Here is a 20,697-nt window from a genome sequence, read left to right on the forward strand (position 1 = left end):
ATGATTTTGAGAATGAGAGGTACCAAATCTTCTTTGAATTTTTGCTAAAAATCACTAGTGTGGCCATCAGGTCCTGGACTTTTGTTTTGGGGGAGGTTTTTGATAGTTTCTATTTCTTCCCTGCTTAAAGGTCTGTTTAGGTTTTCTACTTCTTTGTGACTCAGTCTAGGAAGATTGTATAGTTCTAGGAATGTATCCACTTTTTGTAGGTTGTTAAATTTGATGGCATATAGTCTTTCAGAATATTCTACTATGATCCTTTGTATATCTATGATATCTGATAATTTCTTACTTCTTATTTCAGATTTTGTTTATATGAATCCTTCCTCATTTTTTCTTGGTGAGTCTCACCTATGGTTTGTTGGTTTTGTTGATCTTTTCAAAGAACCAGCTTTTTGTTGTATTAATTTTTCCTACAGATTTTTTTGTTCTCTATATCATTTAGTTCTGCTCTAATTTTTACTATTTTCTTTCTTCTGCTAACTTTGGGTTGCTTTTGTGCTTACTCTAGTTACTTAAGGTGTGATGTTAAGATGTTTACTTGGGATATCTCTTGCTTCTTGATATAAGCCTATAATAATATAAACTTCCCTCATATTACTGCTTTTGCTGCATCTTAGAAATTATGATATGTCATGTTGTTATTTTCATTTGTCTGTGTATATCTTTTGACCTCTGCTATTATTTCTTCTTTGACTCAGTCATTTTTTAGAAGTATATTGTTTAATTTTCACATTTTTTGTGGGTTTATTTACTTTCTTTTTGCAGTTGAATTCTAATTTCAAAGTTTTATTGTCAAAAAAATATGCTTGGTATAATTTCAGTCTTCCTGAATTTCTTGATGTTAGTTTTGTGGCCCAACTAATGGTTTATCCTTAAGAATGTTCCATGCACAATGGAAAAGAATGTATAATAAGACATTTTGGGATGAAATGTCCTGTAAATGCCTACTATATCCAATTGATCCATTTTGTCATTTAAGGATGGTATTTCTTTATTGATTTTTTTGTTTGGATCATCTCTCTAAAGTTGTCAAAGGTGTGCTGAAATCTCCAAGCTTGTTTGTGTTATTGTCTTCTATTTTTAGATCACTTAGTAGATATCTCTTATATTTTTGTGCTCCCTAGTTTGCTGCATATATATTAAGAAGTGTTATGTCTTCTTGATACAATGTCCCCTTTATTGTTATTAAATGTCCATCTTTGTCTCTGGTTACCTTTGTTGTCTTGAAATCACCATTGTCATATATGAATATGGCTATACCTGCATTTTGTTGGATATTATTTGCTTAGGGAATCATTTTTAACCTTTCACTTTGAGTCTACTTTTGTCCTTGCAGCTTAGATGTGTCTCTTGAAGGCAGCATATGATTGGATTTTGCTTTTTGATTCAATCTGCTACTTTGTACTTCTTCATCGGTGAGTTCAGTCCACTTACATTTTGGGTAATTATTGACACTTGACAATTTTTTATAGGCATTTTTGTTTTGTTTTCTGGTAGCTCTGTGTCTTGATTGGCTCTTTTCTTCTGTATTTCTTTCAGTTGTTTTTATTTGGTGATATTCAGTACTTCTTTCCCATTTCTCCTTTTTTCAAGCTGTGAGTTTCAGTAGTGGCTTTTTGTGGGTGGTTACTGTTATGTTATTAAGAGAAAAATGTTCATATATACAAAAACCCTTTGTCTTATGAGTGTTTCTGCATTCTATCCTCCTTTGCTGTTGCAGATCTTTATCCTTTTCCCTTTTATGTTATTGTTGTCTCAGATTGTCCTTGTTTTTATTGTGACCTTCTTGGAGCTTTTACTTGTAGTTTTGATTTGTTTTGTTTTTTGTGTCTGGTCAAATAACCCCCTTGAGTATTTCCTGGAGTGGGGGTTTTCTGGTGATAAAGTACCTCTGCTTCTGTATGTCTGTAAAAGTTTTTATTTCTCTTTCATATTTGAAGAATAACTGATGGATATAGTATTGCTGGCTGGTAATTTCTCTCTTTCAGAACTTTGAATGTTTGAGGCAATTTTTTACTTATAGAGTTTCTGCTTAGAAGTCTGAGAATAACCTAGTGGGTTTTTCTTCATATGTTATGTTCTTCTTTTCACTAGCTGCTTAAGAATTCTTTCTTTGCCATTGATTTTTGATAATTTCATTACAATGTGCCTTAGAGTAGGTCTGTTTAAATTAAGGTAATTCAATGTTCTGTTTGCTTCTTGAATTTGGGACTCTCTTTCCATAGGCTTAGGAAGTTTTCAAAATTATTTGTTTGAATAGGCTCTCCATTCCCTTCTCCTTCTCTTCTTCTTATCATATCTATATTTCTTATATTGCTCTTTTTGATGAAGTCAGACAATTCTTGTAGAGCTCTCTCTTTTTTAATTCATGAGTCTCTCTCCTCTTCTCTTTGTAGCAATTCTACTTGCCTGTCTTTGATTTCACTGATTCTTTCCTCTCTCTGTTTTGTTCTATTAACCAAACTTGCTCAGTTTTCAATTTGTGTATAAAGTTTTTCAACTCTGTTTTTAAAATTTCAATCTCCTTAGTGAGGTATTTATTTTGTTCATTAATTTATTTTTGAGCTCAAGTTGCTTAGTGGTGTACTAAGCACCACTAAGTGGTGATGAGTACTTTAAGAACTTCAATTTTGAATTATCTATCATTTAACTTTGTGGTTTCCATGTGATTGAGATTATTTTCTGGAGCTTTTCTTTATGAACTCCATCTCGGCCTTGTGTAGCCATGGTATTTGATTTCTTCTTTCTTGATGACATTTGAGAGTGCTATTATTAAGAACTCTAACAATAAAAACAACTAAAAAATAAAAAAAATTAAAATATAATAAAAATTGTAAAAATTTTAGCTATGCCAAGAAGAAATACCACAAGAAAAAAAGATTAAAAACAAAACAAAAAAAAGAAAAAGTAAGAATATATAAAAATAAAAGAAAATAAAATTCAAGAGAGAAAGAAAAAAATAAGAAAAGAAAAAAATGAATAAAGAAGGAAAAATAAATTTTGGTTTTAAAAGGTCTCTTCCAGTATGTATCACTGTATTACAAGTTTTGGCTCTGTGAAGTTCCTGGGCTGTCCTCTGCTGAGATGTTTCTATCACAATGATGTAGGTGGGCCTGCAGTTACATTAGTGGTTGAGGCATGTTATGAGGGCTTTATGGCTTCAGCTTTATGGCTTTGGCTTTTGGCTCTATAGCTCTAGCAATGTTAATCTCAGGATTCTGGTGCTTCTTTCCACATCTCAACAGACCTGGGGATCAGATATGAAGCACCTTTGTTCCTCAGGGGAGAGAATGGCTCTGGAGAGCTCGCTGTGAGGTTTGTCTCTGCCACTCTCTGTACCATGAAGTGAAAGAGGCAGTATCTGGAGGGCTGGGGCTGCACTTTAGCTTTCTCTGTCTCTGCCAAATGCAGGCTGCATGCAGACTGTGAGAACACTGGCGGTGACCCCATGCTATGGCTGCTTTGGTTTATCGCCCCCACTGACTCTCTATCTTATTGTTCCTCCCAGAAGAAGAAGAAACAGTCACTCTGGGTTCTCCTCTCCATACTCCTCAAACATAATCCAAATAGCCTGAGCTTCCCTCTTCCCTGTAGTCTGGCAGAGAAAAAATAAACCCATCCGGGTGTGTTTCCTCCCCAGAGCCAACCAAAAATGCATTTTATCTTCTGCCTCCCTTTTCACCCCATCTTACCTTCAGTCCTTTTGGTGCACAGATCTTTCAGGCATGCCTGTATTCTCATCTGGGTTTGTTTTTTGTTTTTTGTTTTTTGCTGCATTATAGTTTTTCAATTTGTCAAAATTTCAAGGGAAAAGATCAGGAGTATGTCTCACGTCGCCATTACTCTAACATCATTCATAGGTAATACCTGCTATCTGGTTAATGAGATTTCAAGTGTACAATTCTACAATACATCAGCTGTATGTTTTATTAGTTCTTAAATGATTAAGCCTCTATTCAGGAATCATCTATCTTTAAAATAAGTTATATGTGAATTGAATTCACTTGACTCGTAGGATTAGAAGGTGGTGACAAGGCCTGAGAGCCCTCACTTACCCCTTCCAGAGCAAGGCAAATCAGAGCCTCCTTGGCACTTCTTGATGCTCTCCTCAGCTGACAGCGAGCAGGAACGTGAGTGCTCACACTTTTTCCCATACCAGCCTACTTTGCAGTCACATCTTCCACAATTACATTGTCCATGACCTTCACAATGAGAGTAACAAAAAATATATACACATATACATGTGAAAATATGTTGAAGTCAGAATTCACTTCATATCAATAAAGAATATCACAAAGGAATTAGAACCTTTATTAATAATATTAAAAATTAAAGCAGAGGCACATTTTAAAAGAAAAAAATCGTGATTACTAGTAAAAATCTTTAACATGTGAATAGGATCATTTAAAAATTGAAATATGAGAATTTTTACTATAATAATTTAATTTACTAGCAATTAGATTTCAGAGGTTGTTGAATTTTATGGCTTTTGGCCATTTATCAAAGTTTAAGAAATTCCTACCCTTATTCTCAAACCTCATGTAATTCAGAGCAAAATTTACAAACAGAGCTGTATTACAAATGCATAGGTAAATAACAGTTTTTTAAAGCAAAAATCTTTAACATTTGAAGTACAATCGAATCTGTCATTTTATGAGAGTCAATGGCTTTGAAATTCTTGAAGACAAGAGGTTTAATATTAAGAACAGTTTGATCTGCCATGAGGATACCAGGCAAAGTACATAACATGCTGCCACTTGTGGAAGACAACTTAACACGTTCACAATAAAGCTGAACAAGAGAGTTAGACTGAAAGGGGGAAAGGCTTTACTCTTGAAAGTTTAAAATAGCTGTAAAAGTTAGAACAAAATATCTAGCAGATTTAGGATGCCAGGAAATCCCTACATACCTAGGAGGATGCCACCTGCTGCTGCAGTTGCTGGCAATTCACAGGCAACAAGCCTTGCCTGGCTTGACAAACCCCAAAACTAGGCACCTGGAATGAAGCAGGAGCTTGTGCTGGGGGCACCTATGACTGAGGGAAGACTGATCTCCAGCTCTATAGTTGGGATATAGGTTTAGGAGCAGTTATTATTTTCTGTAAAAGGATCAGCCACATCTCAAAATAAAGAAAACTGTGGTAGAATAAAACCAAGTTGTGAAGACAAAAATTATAAATAAGAGATTTTTAGAGTTAAAATCTGTTCCAATTAATATCAAAAGCAGCCAAATTAATTGTGGATATTTTAAGAAATTATGGGAAAAAATGTGGCTGCTCTAGAAAAAAATAACTCTATGTTATTATTGAATTTTCTATTTTATTTTTTTAATCCTTTTGCTATTTCTGTGTTCTGCTAAAAACACTTGGGGAAAAGGTAGCCTATAATAGCTTACACCTCTAGATCCTATGTATTTAATGTAACATCATGGCCATCTCAAGGATGATGTCTATAAATTTCTGTTTCACCTCCAGGCATTGCCAATTCCAAGCAAGTTGGATACAACATATACGATGTGTCCTTATTTTTGTCATGTGTGTGATGACCCTTAACTATGTGCCTTTTGCCTCAGCCTCAGTCTTCACCTAATCAAAATGCCCTCTCAATAACCCAGCTGCAGTCCAGTGCTTACATATTGGAATGACTTAATAATGTCCTTGCTGTGACTGCCTGTGGGATGAAAGGCTTTGCCTCTACACAAGGAAGTTTCAGAGTGGGAGAGTATTGTCTAGTTCAGAACAGCCACTGCTCTGCCTCAGATCATCCACTGATAAGTCTTCTATACTTTGCCCTCCAGAGTCCCCATGGCATTAATTGAACAAGCTCAAGCTAAGAAAAGAATTTTTATTAAAATATGAATGACCTAAATAAAGTATCCAGAATGAGTACAGTTTTTGACAGTCAATGAATAGTATATGGCAACCAGTTAATGATGAATATTTTTGAAGGTTTCATTTAGGATGGGGAGTAGAAATACCTGCATCCAATATCCCAATAAAGATCACAGAAAGAGCAAATGCAAAAGCAGTAAAAAAAATATTTACATAATTCTAATCAAATATGACAATGGTATTGTCTAATCTATTTATCAGATTAATTGACAAATTAAAACATAAAACATAAGTGTTGCTTTCATAGTCATGAAAAATTACATCCTACATTTTTTAATAATTCAAGTCATATGCTATCAAACTATATTTTAGAATGTTACTGATCCCAATTTGAATAAAACTGTACCCTTTCTATAAAGTCCATATTGATACCACATTCTGAAGTAGGTAGTGCGACTTTCAGACAAGATAGAGAATCATAAAATGGGACTGCAGCTTTTCTTCTGGAATTCCTGGTCTCTCAATTCTAGTATAAAAGTTATGCACAAGAGAGAAAAAAGGAATAAGGGTAAAATAAAGATAAAAATGTATGGTTTTGGTACACAAAGAGTCTAGAAAAGATAAAGTCTATTTAGCATGAAAATCCTAGATGCCGTAACATATTTCATCAGGGTATTCTATAAACAAATAGTAAAAAGGGCATAAAAGAAATGAAGATACCTGTGTTCTTAATCTAAATGTGTCATTAGTTCATCTTTCTGTGTCTTACCTCACTGGACTTTATCTTTAAAAATGAAAGAGCAAGAAGAAGTGAATTTTACCACCCTGACCTGAAATTTAATGTTCCTATGCTAGCTTGTCAAACATATATAATAGGCCTGCAGGACTTAATTTTATCTCTTTTAACAAGTATTCCTTTAAAATCTATAAGCAAAAGATTACAAAATAAAGATGAAAGATACAGATTGTTGTTATTGATTCCTGATATTAAATGTGAGGGAAATGCATATTATAGTTTTACTTTCAAAAGATCTAAAGGCATACAGTAAAGACACACACACACACCACACAAAACAACTGGAGAATGACATGATGTTGGTATGTAAATGGGATCACAGCCTAATATGTACCAAATGGGAAGAGAGTTGGCAGCAAGACCAGATATCAAGAAGCATCATGACCATGTTGAGCGGGTAGAATAATAAAAGCTCTCAAACCATTATAGTAGAGAATAAAACTTATTTTTTCTTTGCAATCATTGGCTCTTTTGAGTTAAGCTACCTAAACTCAGAAATTCAATCCAGGACAAATGTAGTTCCCTTCATTTCAGACAAATACACTTCTGCTATAAATGCTATTTTTTTCTTTTACATTAATCAAAAATGCTCATGAATTGGAATGTGATGTTTACAAGTAGCTTCTTATAAGTTAATATGAAAAGGAAAAACTTAATAGAAAATAATGGGTGGCAAGAAATTAGATCTAACCAATATTTGTTGTTGTTCATTTTTTAATTCCATTCAAAACACTGATTTCCCTTCAAGATAATGCAAACAAAATATACATAATAATTTCTTTCAGTTTTTTCCTTAATGTTTTGGTAATCCACAATGATGAATTTCCCCACATGATATGGTCCTATCAAATAATTCCATTTTCTAAACTAATGGTATTCTAAACCAGGACTAATCTCATATTTTCATTATTTTGGTAGCCAGGACAAGGTAAAAGATAAAGTTTAAGGTCACACTGTAGCAGATGCTTTTTCAGTTATGGGAATTTGAGAAACAGACCAGAGTGGTAAACAGTCATCAGCAGTAAAAGTTACTTCAGAATCAGAAAGTATATTCAGTGGCACAGCTCATAAAAATGAAGTAATAAACAAAGCAGTTGGTATACTTCAGGATGACTGGTCATATCCTGGCTATTGTAGTTATACTAAAATTTTGTCAATAATATCATCTTTGAGGTGTGTGTGTGTATGTGTGTGTGTATACATCTGCATATGAGTCACATTTGTGTATCAATAAATACACACACACATACCATGTTGATGATGAACAACAGGAATAATAGAAAAGATAAAACAAATTTATTAGAAAGTAAGATCGTGTTTTAAAATATTTATATCTTCCATACCCATGAAGCAGTAGGCACAAAATATCTACATTTAAGTACATTATTGAATAGAAGGATGGGCAGAGGAAAAATGCATGAATAAAAAGAGAATGTCAATCAAAAGTGCCAACTTAAACTAATTCATCAGGATATTTCTTTTGGATTTAAATAAGACCAACACTCTCAGGATGGCAAGAATGGGAGCTAAACATAAAGCAGCCTTTCATCTGAATCATATTACACTCCAGCCTTGCATAAATCACTAGAGAATGTCCATGCAGTTGGGTTACTTCTTTCCAGTAAAACTAAGCTTTTAACATACTCAATGATCAGTTGCACAGCACTCTTCTATGATTCAGCTTAAACAAGCAATAAGAAAAATTGTGAAAACTAATAATTCACAGTATATAAAATTACACAGATTGAGTAGAAATAAAGAAATATAACTGAGATTGATGTCCAAACATGATCATAATGATGTTCAGAAAAGTTTAGTTTTATAAGAATTTTGAGTATCAAAATAAAATAAATTGAAGAATTTTATTTGCATTACTTGAAAATTCAATTACATGAGCATTTAGACTAAATGTGCTTTCAGATGACACTTAAGCAGTGTGAACTTTATCAAGTTGATTTCTTTGAACCTGTTTCCTCTTCTGTTAAAATATAGATAATCCTGCCTCCCTCTCTGAGTTAGTGTGAGCATAGAATGGAATAAAGTGTGTGGACAAATTTGGTAAGTTTCTATTAGAGCAAGAGCTCTGTTAATGTTTCTTCTTTCCTAAGTTTCTCATCTTAAGTGTGGGAGGCAGGCTGTGGAGGACTGGCCACATTCAGTTTACTCAACAAATGAAAAATAAAATCACAATTACAGAATTTATGTCTCATTTTCTTATGTCTTATTCTTCAAACTACAGCCTATTACCTGTCTACACCCACAGCATGAAGACTACATATAAAGGGTTAATCATTCTTTCACAAACATCTTCCATGCGACACTCCAATTACGTAACTTCCTTGTATGAAGTAGGAAAGAATGAAAAAATGTGAGAAAGAGAAAAATAGGGTAGACGGCAGAAGGGAAGGAATAAATGAAATGCAAAATTTCAGATTCCAAAAAGTCCTTTTACATGGCTTTTACCTGCCCAACCTATAGTAGTAATTCTAAGCCTACCTGACATGCAACAAAACTTGTGAGCTATTAAAGGATGGAAATATCAACTGAAGTGTCAACACCCATCTTTACCTCATGATCCCAGTCCCTCACTCTCAAATCAGTATCAAGATCAGGACCATGGGTTTAACAAAAAAGAGTGTACCCTATGTTTTTATAAAAAATGAAATATCAAAAAGCCACACACATTATTTTATATATAGCCTGATTATCTTCTTTATTTTCCTATTTTAAATTATCTGAATTCATGTTTTATCTCACAATCTTAAAATGACATTCTTCGATGGTGTTCTCTGAGTCATAGTATAGTTTTCACTACCAACTCTATGCTTATGACTAAATTAGACTCACCTATTCAAGAGGCTGAAAAAATAGTAGTATTAGGTTGCCATTTGTCCTTTATGATTTATATATCTAGAAAAGAATTTGACAACTTCCTTCTAATTTCCCATCTCAGTAAATGGCGCCAACATTTACCCAGACAACCACAATAAAAACCTTGACAATAGCACTCTACTGCCTAAAACCATCACTAACTCCCATGGCCTTTAAATAGAGTCAAATTCTGCACGACACTGATAACTATGGTAATAGAGAACCTTGATACATACTGGATTACAGAAAAATCATCCCCTCAAACAGGGTTCATGAACTGTTTAAGAAATCCTCCAGAAAATGAGGGTTAATCACATGAGGGAAATCCTTCTGCAGTAGGAAGTTTAAGCAACAGGCTCCCCTCAACCAGGCCAGATAAGTCTCTGTATAGTTACATAATCACAATGGAATAGTCCAGCTCTTTTAATCACTCTTTGCTGGCAAACTTCAAGAGATCAGTGAAATTTTCTATCTATCTATATACACCGATCAAGCAATCAAGCTTAAAGAGGTGTGTATGTTCATATGTCTCTACCTTCTTGATTATCAAACATAACAAGGCTGAAAATCCATAAATCTATTTTTGTCAAGTGACACTTATTTTTCAGATAAATCTAACTCTTTTTTTTTTTTTGGAACTACTCAAATTCCTGGCTGGTCATATATTTCCCTTTGCATTTAGACTGCAGGCTCCATAAAGTCAAGAATCATGCTTGTCTCCTGCACAGCTGGACCCAATAGGCCAGATGGAGTCCAGACCCTGGCAAGTACTATTTCCTCCATAAATATCTATATTTATGAACTAAAATTTTTGAATCCCCTAATTGATACTCAATTCTAGACTAAGTTGAAGAATAATTTTAGTATATAAGTATATCAAGGTGTTAATGCATTAAAATATCCATGAGAATTGTATTATCCTAAGTTTTATAATATATAAATGTAGCTTGTCATAATGATACCTATCCTGTTCACTGTCATCAGGTCTGCTAGTTTTGTATTCTCAGGGCTGAACACTATATATGTAGAGTTAATGGTTCTCCTAAGGAATTAGACTAATTTTAAGAGAATGAGTGCATTTTATCTCTAATCTTTGCCCAATGTATGAATTCTTTAAAAGGTTTCCAAGTGACTAATAGGAGTGATGTAGATATCCAATGTTTTAGAATGTACATTCAGTTCTTTTATAGTTTCTGTGAGAATAAGAATAAATCTTCAAAATGGGAAAATATTTTTAATTTAAAACAGGGATTCAGAGAGCACTTACCTGAACAGAAGTCATCAGAATATCTGTCGTAGACGGCTCTACAGTCCCTTTCATCACACTCACAAGTGTCTCCATGAATATCTCCCCAGTCTCCAGTTGGGTCAACATCATGGCAAGAACATTCACCACACACACAAGTCCCTACATAGGAAAAATAATTTCTTATGGGTCTGGGGAAGAGAACTTATGAAAGAATGCATCTTATATATTGCTCTTTTCAATCTGTTGTTTATTTTGTATTTGAAAAATACAGGTACTCAAGAAAAATATTCTACAAAAGAAAAATACCATCTAAAGTAGAAAATAGAGATTCTTTAATAAACAAAAGTTATTCTCTATATTAATAATTATATAGAATGGTGGAATATGTCATCAGCACTACATTGGTTTGTCTCAAAGATAATACTAAAATAATTAAAACAGCCTGAGATAAAATTCTTGCCCTCAAGAAGTTTAAAATCTACTTGACAGAAAGCTAATGAAAAGAAAAATTAGTAAACAATAAACACAAGAATATTAGCATTTTGTAAATTAGGACATAAATACTGTGAGAAATTCTATAAGAGTTTGGGGAAGTAAAAATATCAATGTGGGCTGAAGTAATTCTTAAATATAAAGGGAGGTGGAGAATTTCCTAAGATCAGATGGAGGTAGAATAAATCAAAAAAAGTCAAGAAAGTAAGAATAATCAAAGAAGGGTAAGGGTGATGTGGGGATACTTAGGAGTCCTGCATCACTGGAGCAAAAGGTGCATGTTAAGGAAATCTAAGGATAAGGTTTGCTAGACCAGATGAGCTTGAGTTACGGAGAATGTAAGAGATTAGGTAGAGAGACATAACCCTGGTCATAAAAGATTTGTATAGAGGAAGTGCCCTGCTGTAGATCATATTTACATTTTGTGGATTATCTATCATCCTCTTTAGAGTAATTAGCTGATTATTTGGGGGAAAGATAAAATTAAACCCCTTTCTTACCTGTAACATCAAAGTAAATTCTAATTAAATTGAAGATTGAAGATTTAAAAATATTCAATATAAACTAAAACCATAAAATATATAATAAATCCTTTTTATTTAAAATCTCCAAAACAAATTTCCAAAAAAAGAGACTTATCTACATAAAAATGTAAAATTTTGGTTGAAAGCAAAACACCAAAAACAAACACAAAATCTAAAACAGTTTGAATAACTAGTCATATGTGTACAAAGAACTTTCACAAAGATAAACAATTCTTAGGAATCAATATGTAAAAGACAAATATGCCTAAAGCAAAATAGACAAAGGCAAAGAATACCAATCGAAGATTTTGTAGAGATGTCATATTGATAGATAAATATAAAAAATGTTTACCACTCAATTTATGACTACTAAGGGATGGGAGCAGGGGACCAATGAAAAACAACAGTGAGAATAACTTTGGATATCAGATTGGCAGAGGTGAAAAGATTGTTAGGATCAGGGCTTGATGAAGGTATGAAGTACAAAATGGTACAATTCTAAATGTACCATTTTTGTATTATTTAGCATAAAAGTCTACTTTAATTAATATATCCAAGGAAAGGAAAAGGACACAAAAATACATCTTCAGCAATACTAAATATGATGGCATTCATGTTATTGAGAAACAGCTAGTGACATAAATATCACTCAATAAGGAATTTAGTACAATGTGTAGCTTGAACTACCAAGAATCCACAAAAAGTATAAATTAGGTTGTTGCTCTGTGAGGCTAGAAAGATACCCAAAATATGTGATTAAATTAAAAAACATCACAACTTAGTATGTATAGTCTGATTCAATTTTTGTGTTAAATGAGAAAAAAACACATTTCAGGGAACACATAGGTGATGACTTTTTAAAAATAAATAATAAAAACAGACCAAAAGATTCAGTACCAAAATTTAAAAAGAGGTTATATATGTATGTTAATATTATGAACCATTCTCTTCTTTACTATCTGCATTTTTTAAAGATAAATATGCATTGCGTGATAATATAAGTGATGTGGGGGAATGAGCAGATGTTTGGATGGGTCCAGTGTGAAACTGTGATTAAACCAAAGTGGGCAATAAAGAACATCTATTCTATCACTAATTAGCTGTATCCACAGCATTGGTTTTTCTGACCCCTTAAGATGGGCTAAAAGATGGGGTAGCTATGTGCAGAATGAATGTCTCTCTCCTACCTAGGAAGCAATACTAGGAAGACTTCTAGGGTAGGTGTGAGTGGTACCCTCTGAGAAAAGGAACCCATTGTAGTGTCCATCCCTGATCTGCCTTCACATACCCTCGAATCTCACTAGTTACCATCCTCATTTAGATTTGTTGTTTCCTGTTCTGCCTCTACCACCTCTCCACATCAGAAAACTTCGAGTACCATGAAAGGGGAAGACAGAAGTGAGACATGGAGAGGTGGCAAGTAATGAATGTTTCTAAAGAACATCTGTCTTACAGATTCCCATGTATCCCTGCTGCAGAGCCAGGGCCTGATCCACAGCACAATCAGTTCCACTTTTCTACTTACTCTTTTCAACACCTAAATGGTTATTTTTCACAGTAATTCAGTCTTATGGTGACTACTGACCCTACTGAATAAAATAACTGAAACAGAAACATGTCCTTACATAGACTGAAAAAAGTAAAGTGAATTAGTCAGATCTATTCTTTATAAATTAAAGAAAGAAATTTTTTAAATAATTATTGTTGCAGGTCAGCTTTTTTTTTTCTTTTTTCTACATACAAATATATGGTACATTTTACTCTTCTATGTCAGTCTTTAAAAAGATAAAGTTGCTTGTGTGTTAAGGCTTTACCTGGAAACATTATCAATCAAAATTCATCATTAATTTATAGAAATGAGATGTTCCAGGTTCAATTCCTGGTCAGGGTACACAGGAGAAGTACGTGCCCATCTGCTTCTCTACTCCTTCCCCTTTCACTTATCTCTCTCCTTCTCTTCCCCTCCTGCAGCCATGGCTCAATTGGACCGAGTTGACCCCAGGCACTGAGGATGGTTCCACTGCCTCTGCCTCAGTCCTAAGAAGAGCTCGGTTGTTGAGCAATGGAGCAATACCCCAGGTGTGCAGAGCATTGCCCCTAGTGGGCTTGCCAAGTGGATCCTGGTGAGGGCATATGTGTGAGTCTGTCTTTCTGCCTCCCTTCCTCTCACTGAATAAAAAAAAATTCATAGAAATGAAAAAAATTTTCTAGCTTTCTAGATTTTTATATTTTTACAGAAGGAATTAAGGCAATTTGTTTATATCACTAGGTAGGCAAAGAACAGCAAAGCATGGCTCTTTGTATCCACCAGTAGAGCTGACAAAAGGACATAAAAAAGTAGTTTTAAGGATTTTTAAGAACTGTTTAAAATGGTTTGATTTGATATCAACAGTTAGTCAACTCATTTGAAATTATATTTTAGTAATAGTAATATATTTTTAAAATTAATGTTCAAGGCCAGTCTAAATTTCACATGGCTTTTGATACATAATTTGTAAATATATTGTGTTCAATATGACATATTTATTATTGTGTATAAAAGTTACATGACTATATATCAATTTTGTTTTTCAACAAAGCCTTCAATTTACTCATAATTAAGACAAGAGTTTATTTTGATGCTCTCTGCATAATTAGATGCTCATGCTGTTGATGGTTCTGTTAGTCAAGAGACAACAAAAGTATCTACAAAAATTGCCTTTTAGCTGTACTATGCTATTTTTGGATGGCTGCCAAAAAAATTACAGTCCCTATGTTAACCGTTTGTTCAGTGAAGTTAAAGAATAACAGTAGCCTTCTTAGTTTTCTGTTTGTTTACTCAATAAAAAAAAAAAAACAAGATAGAAAATTGTTGGTATCGTAGATGTTGATTTTCATCAAAGTCAATGGCTATTTAAGATGATTTCCGCCCACATGGAAAGAAATACAGAGAAAAAAGAGTGTTAACAATTAAAAGCTTTGTTTTTCTCCCAGTTACGTAGTAATGTGTATGAATGACACACCTCTGTTACTGCAGATTCTGCCATCTGGAGACGTGCATCTTCGCTTGCTCTCCCAAGGGGTGATATCGCACTGGAATTCGCATTTATCTCCATGCCAACCAGCCTCACAGTAACAGTTTCCACAGTAACATTTTCCATGGCCTTTACCCAAAATGAATTTTATACAGTGAGGGGAAAAAGCAACTTGAAAAGCAGAATTAACTTTCTATCCTTTTATAATCATTTCTGCCTTTGAAATAATGTACCTGCCTCTATACTCATTACTTAAAGTAATCAAATTATATAGCTCATCCAGAGAACATTATTACAGTTATGTTTAGAGTAACATAATTATACACATTAAGCAAGTCAAAGTGTCCTCTAATTTGTCCTACCCAGGGAGCTGATTAAAATAAAAGAATTTTAAAGAAATGATATGAGCCTGACCAGGAGGTGGCGCAGTGGATAAAGCATCGAACTGGGACGCCTAGGTCCCAGGTTCGAAATCCTGAGGTTCCCAGCTTGAGCGAGGCTCATCTGGTTTGAGCAAGGCTCACCAGCTAGAGCTCAAGGTTGCTGGCTTTGAACAAGGGGTCACTTGGTCTACTGTAGCACCCCCAGTCAAAGTCACATATGAGAAAGCAATCAATGAACAACTAAGGTACCACAGTGAAGAATTGATGCTTCTCATCTCACTCCCTTCCTGTCTGTCTGTCCCTATCTGTCTTTCTCTCTGTTTCTCTCTGTCTCTGTTACATAAAAAGAAAAGAAATTATATGAAAGACTGTGAAGTTCTATTACATTCCAATCTCAAACACATGCATCAAACTCAAATGTATTTAAGTACTTACTCTAAGGGCACTTCTTAAATTAGTCATTAAAATATTTTATTTGAAATCAACTATTGAGAAACTAATGGTGCGTATTTACTTGGATGCACGTTATGAATGACTGAACCATTTCTTAAACTAGAGAAAATGTTTCATTTTTTCATTCAAACGTATTCTACAAGCTGTTGTGTTCCACTACATGGAAAAGAGGTTTTCAGCTAAATCAATGTTTAGTATTCATTTAGACCAATGAAATATCATGGACCTTGGGTCTCACAGTCAAATTCCCATTATATTTGTGAAGGAGATACAAATGGTATACAACGGTACCCCATCATTGTGTGCCTACATACCAACACACCCTTTCAAACTGTTACCCTATTCTTTTGTACTTATGTCCCAGAAATCTATAATGATTTGTCACTTCACCACTTCCTGCATTCATATCTAGCAATCCTTCTACAAATTCCCCCAAAATGGCTATTCTATTTAATTCAAAATCACTTATTTCCTCCCCTTTTGTAGTTATGCCATCCAAAAAAGAACAGGTTTCTTGCTTTTGTAAATATGATAAAAAACCAGGGTCACATTGATTTTGTTTTTTAGTCTATGAGTTTGCTTTATTAGATAGAGTCTATGGCTAAATTCTTTGCACTTCTTTCTTTTGTTATAGCTATAATCCCAGAGGGTCCATGAGAAACTGATTATAAGGCTATTTTTCTTTCTAAACACTATGACATTCCTGGTCAATGGCAAGAGCATCAGTGGGGTCTCTTATGCTGTTCTTGTCCATCAGGTAGTACTTCCTTAAAGTCAACACACATTAGAGAGACAAAGAGAAAGAACAAGAGATGAGAAGAAACAGTGCCCAAATGAGATACAGAGAAAGAGATAGGAACCCATGCATATAACAATATGTTTTCTGTCTAAATGAGCTATTACCAGAGAATTAATAAAAAAAGAAACAAAACTCCTCTTCTTAACCTAATATGATCATTTCTACAACTAATTTAATTTTAATTTATTCACTTAAGCAAATATAAAGGCTATCAAGCTATACACTTTTATTTAAAATTGCATATTATAATATACATATTATACATTTTATTTATGAATTTAAACTTATCTGCATAGACACACAAAAAAAATATTACATTACAGTGATATATATATAAGCCTCAGAAACTTGAGGATTGCCTGGAAAAGAAACAAGACAACTGTGTACTAAAAGCTTTTCCTATGAGTCAGTGTTTTTAAACCTTGATAACTTCTTAAACAAGAATTTATCTTCTCTGTAATTTTAGAAAATTTATATAAAGAGCAATATATGTAACAATTACCTTGACATTAACAAATGATCATAAATCTCTATTCATCACACCCAAATTCTTTGTATATTTAAAAAATTCAGTATTCAGTTAGGGCTTTACTAAAAATAATCTTGAGTTAGAGGTGAAAAAGGAGAGAAAAATCATATAGTGTTACAGCTGTATACATGCATGGAAAATTAAGTAGATATCCTCATAACCCAAATAAATATTGATATATTATAATAAGACACATCTGAATAACTAAGATAAAATATAAGCTTCAGAACAATATACACTCCAGACAATAAACATAATTCCTTCCTTTGTGTAAACTGATGGAGCAAGAAAATCTTATTTTGAATTGCTTCACTGATAGACTGTAGAATCACTTCTCAACAGATTGGTTTTATGTGAATGACAGGTGGAAAGATCTACAAGCCCAGTCAATGTCACCCCTAAAGGATGTTTACCAGAGAGCTGGTGTCTGTGATCAGAGATTTTGCACCATGAAATTGCTTAAGCCTCTAACAAATGGAAATATAAGTGAAACGTTGAGAGTTAAACATTTCTTGTTGTGTTGTTTCCAGTTAATGTTTCATTTACACATGCAAATAGACTTTGCTTTGGTGGTCTGAATCAGAAAACATTGTCCCCAAGCATGTTCCCTTACTCTGTTTTGGTCTGTAATAATTGGAAATGAAACACTAGGAAGACAAATACATCATATTTGTGGGTGGATTTATTTAATTGCTCTAATAATTTTAGACTAAGCTTTTCAGCAGAATCCTCTGAGCAGTATCTAGCTTAGGTCACTGGCTTGAAAAAAAAATGACTTTTGCATTTGTTTCTTTCATCCTAGTAGGTTGTCCAGTAAAGAAACCAGAGGAGAAGAAGAACTAAGCGGACCTAAAATAAGAGTATCTGGCTGACCTCAGGAATTGAAGCTATAAATTATTTTTGTAAACAAAGAAATAGTTTGTCACATGTTATTGACACTTTCTCTATGGTGGTTCTTCCTTGTCTCATTTACCCAATCCTCCCAAGGGTATACTCTTTGAAATCACCCATTCTGCATACAGGATAGGATTCCATGGACTGGAATCTTGTCAGAGATAAATAAAATAAGCAATTGTTTATCAATAGAAAGATGATCCCAGACTAAACAGACTATAAACATCAGAAAAAAGTTTACCTAAACTAAAAGGATTCTCCTGCTCTATGCTATCCTCTCCTGTGTCAGTCAAGGGTGCAAATGGAAACTCTAGAAAAATGCTTGCAGATAGGCAAGCAGAAGAGAGGGGCACTATAAGTGATGAGGAGAGGATCTTCCCTTGCAGCTCCACACTATTGGGCACTGATTCAGTTCTTATTGCTGAGGCGTCAGGAGCACAGTCTTTGATGTCAGACAGACAGAAATATAAATTTCACTATAATTGCTAGACTAGCCCTGGGTAAGTTACCTGATAAATGTGAAGTACTTATTGCGGTGCTTGGCGCTAGCAAGCTTGCCATCACTGGTACAACAGAAAAAATATCTGAATAATGGTGGTACATAGAAAAGGCCATGAAATATGGTGCGTGTGTGTGTGCGCACGTGCGTGTGTGTGTGTGTGTGTGTTGGGAGGTTGATAAATTCTAGGCTAATAATACTATTGGTTTCATGCTCCCAATAAGACAAGAAGCTACTTAAAGGCTTAGAAAAGAATAGAGAATGAAATTAAAACATGCAATTGAAAGATTGACAGAAAGAGATAATGAAAGCAGCTAAGGTAAACAGAGAAGATGAAGTCCAACTAGGAAAACCTCAGAATCTTAAAGTTGGCTTGTTTGCCAGATGATCTGGTTCTTCCCTGGCAATAATCTGATTTTGCATTTAAAAAGGACAGTGCCATACTCTGAATGCCATAGTCTAACTTTCCTTACATGAAATGCTTTTTAAATAAAAGTAGGTTCAGACTAAATTAGTAAACTTAAGCAGAATTTATAGAGATAAAAATATAACAAAACAAGTAAAAATCAAGTACTTTATTAATTTCTGTTAAATCAATATACATACCTCCACATATTTCTTCTGTTTCATCATCTATGCATTCTCTATCATCACACTCACAAAATTTACCATAAACAAGTCCATTTCCATCTGAATTATCACACTTACACCTGCCACAGTGACATGTACCTAAACCATTAAAACAAAGCAAAAATTGTTTGTCAAATGCATATAAATTATAATTAATGAATTTAACCTCTTTCACAGAGATAGAAAAATTCAAATCAATTTAATATTCAAATTTGTACTTCTGTGGGTATGAGATAGATAACAAGAAAGTCTTTCTTGAGATTAGTGTATCACAGAAATTATATTTTTAACATAGCTATTATGATTGACCTTTAATAGTTTCATAAATATAAATTTGATCTCCTAAGTACCAAGATGCCTTATACATGTCCCTCCAATCAATGCATAAATAAATACCTTCTGATTACACCTAATTCTGAAGTGAACTAAAGCAGAAAACAGCTTTTTGAGGAAAGTTACCTTGCTTTTCTTCCTCACCAGTATTTACTCAATGTTTTGCACAATATTTGAATATACTATTTAAATAATACACATTTGTGAAATTAATTCATTATCAAATTTATAAATAAAAAATATAGATACCCATAATAATTTCACATCCACAATGTTAAATTAAGGCACATATTCTAATGACAAGAAACCAGAGTGAATTTTTTTAGGCATAGAGATCTAAGACCACATCAAAATTAAGGGTGGCTCAAGGTGATATGGAGACACTGGAGCCATTTGGTCGAACATATACCACATATTCAGCCATTTACAGATTTGACCACAACCTCTGATAAATGATTTTACTGATACTTATTTTTCTATATTGAATTGAGCATCACAATATTAAATATTAATTGAGACTTCACCAATCATCAGATATCACCTTAAATTCTAGAAATATAGCAGGAGATCAACTCAGCCAAACCCTCCTATCAGAGTTTTATGTAAACAGAACTCAATGTGGCAAAATAAATGGAGAATTGCAAAGTGTTGCAAAAGCACATGGCAAGGGGATTTAACCGAGACCTAGAGGTCAAAGATATGGTCCCTGTAGCTATTATGTAAACTGAGAACTGAAAACCAAGCAAAATTAAAAAAGCTAAGAGAAATGAAAGATGGTGACGAGGCCCACTTCCAGCAAGAGACAACAGCGAAGGCTTTGTGATGAAAGAGGAAATAAGAGAAGAAAAAAAAAACACCACAGCTGGAGTATAGACAATAATGTGAAAAGTGGCGCATAAAGAATCAAGCAACTAAAGATACAGTTTATGGAAATCTTATAAATCATGTTAAAAATTTCCAGCTGTAATCCAAGAATAATGAGAAGTCATAGAAATATTATCATCAATGAAGTAATGTGATCATTTATGAATTTTTATAAGATTATTCTATTCATCATATGGAGAATAAACAGAAATGAGAAAAAATTAGATATGAGGAAAGAGTTATTTCATTTGTCTGCAAGAAAGAAGATAGAGTCTGACTAGGATGTTGGCAGTGAGTTTGAAAAGAAATAAATACATCTTTTATGTGAAGAATAGACAAAACTTGGTGACTGATTGTGTATGATTTGGAGAAGAATAAGGGGGAACCAAAGATTATATTGATATTTGACTACTAGATACTGGAGATTCTATATGTGAACTACCAAAAAGATATAGATTTAGGACTAAGGTAGTCCTATAGCCAGATCCAGGTTTTAATCCCCTCTACCTATATGTTTTTGAGTTCAATACTTTC

At 33.7% G+C, this 20,697-nt stretch overlaps 1 protein-coding gene across 1 annotated transcript in view; it reads right to left on the reverse strand.

Annotated features, from left to right (window-relative positions):
• Positions 1-20,697, reverse strand: part of ITGBL1 (integrin subunit beta like 1) — a 227,064-nt gene that overhangs the window by 112,375 nt on the left and 93,992 nt on the right. The window contains exons 4-7 of the mRNA XM_066380600.1: positions 18,943-19,065; positions 14,768-14,908; positions 10,768-10,908; positions 4,059-4,205 (exon numbers count right to left, since the gene is read on the reverse strand). Of these exons, the coding sequence (XP_066236697.1) occupies positions 4,059-4,205; positions 10,768-10,908; positions 14,768-14,908; positions 18,943-19,065 (552 nt within the window). The remainder of the gene's footprint in view (positions 1-4,058; positions 4,206-10,767; positions 10,909-14,767; positions 14,909-18,942; positions 19,066-20,697) is intronic.

This window comes from Saccopteryx leptura, chromosome 4, assembly GCF_036850995.1.
Source record: "Saccopteryx leptura isolate mSacLep1 chromosome 4, mSacLep1_pri_phased_curated, whole genome shotgun sequence".
Lineage (NCBI taxonomy): Eukaryota > Metazoa > Chordata > Mammalia > Chiroptera > Emballonuridae > Saccopteryx > Saccopteryx leptura.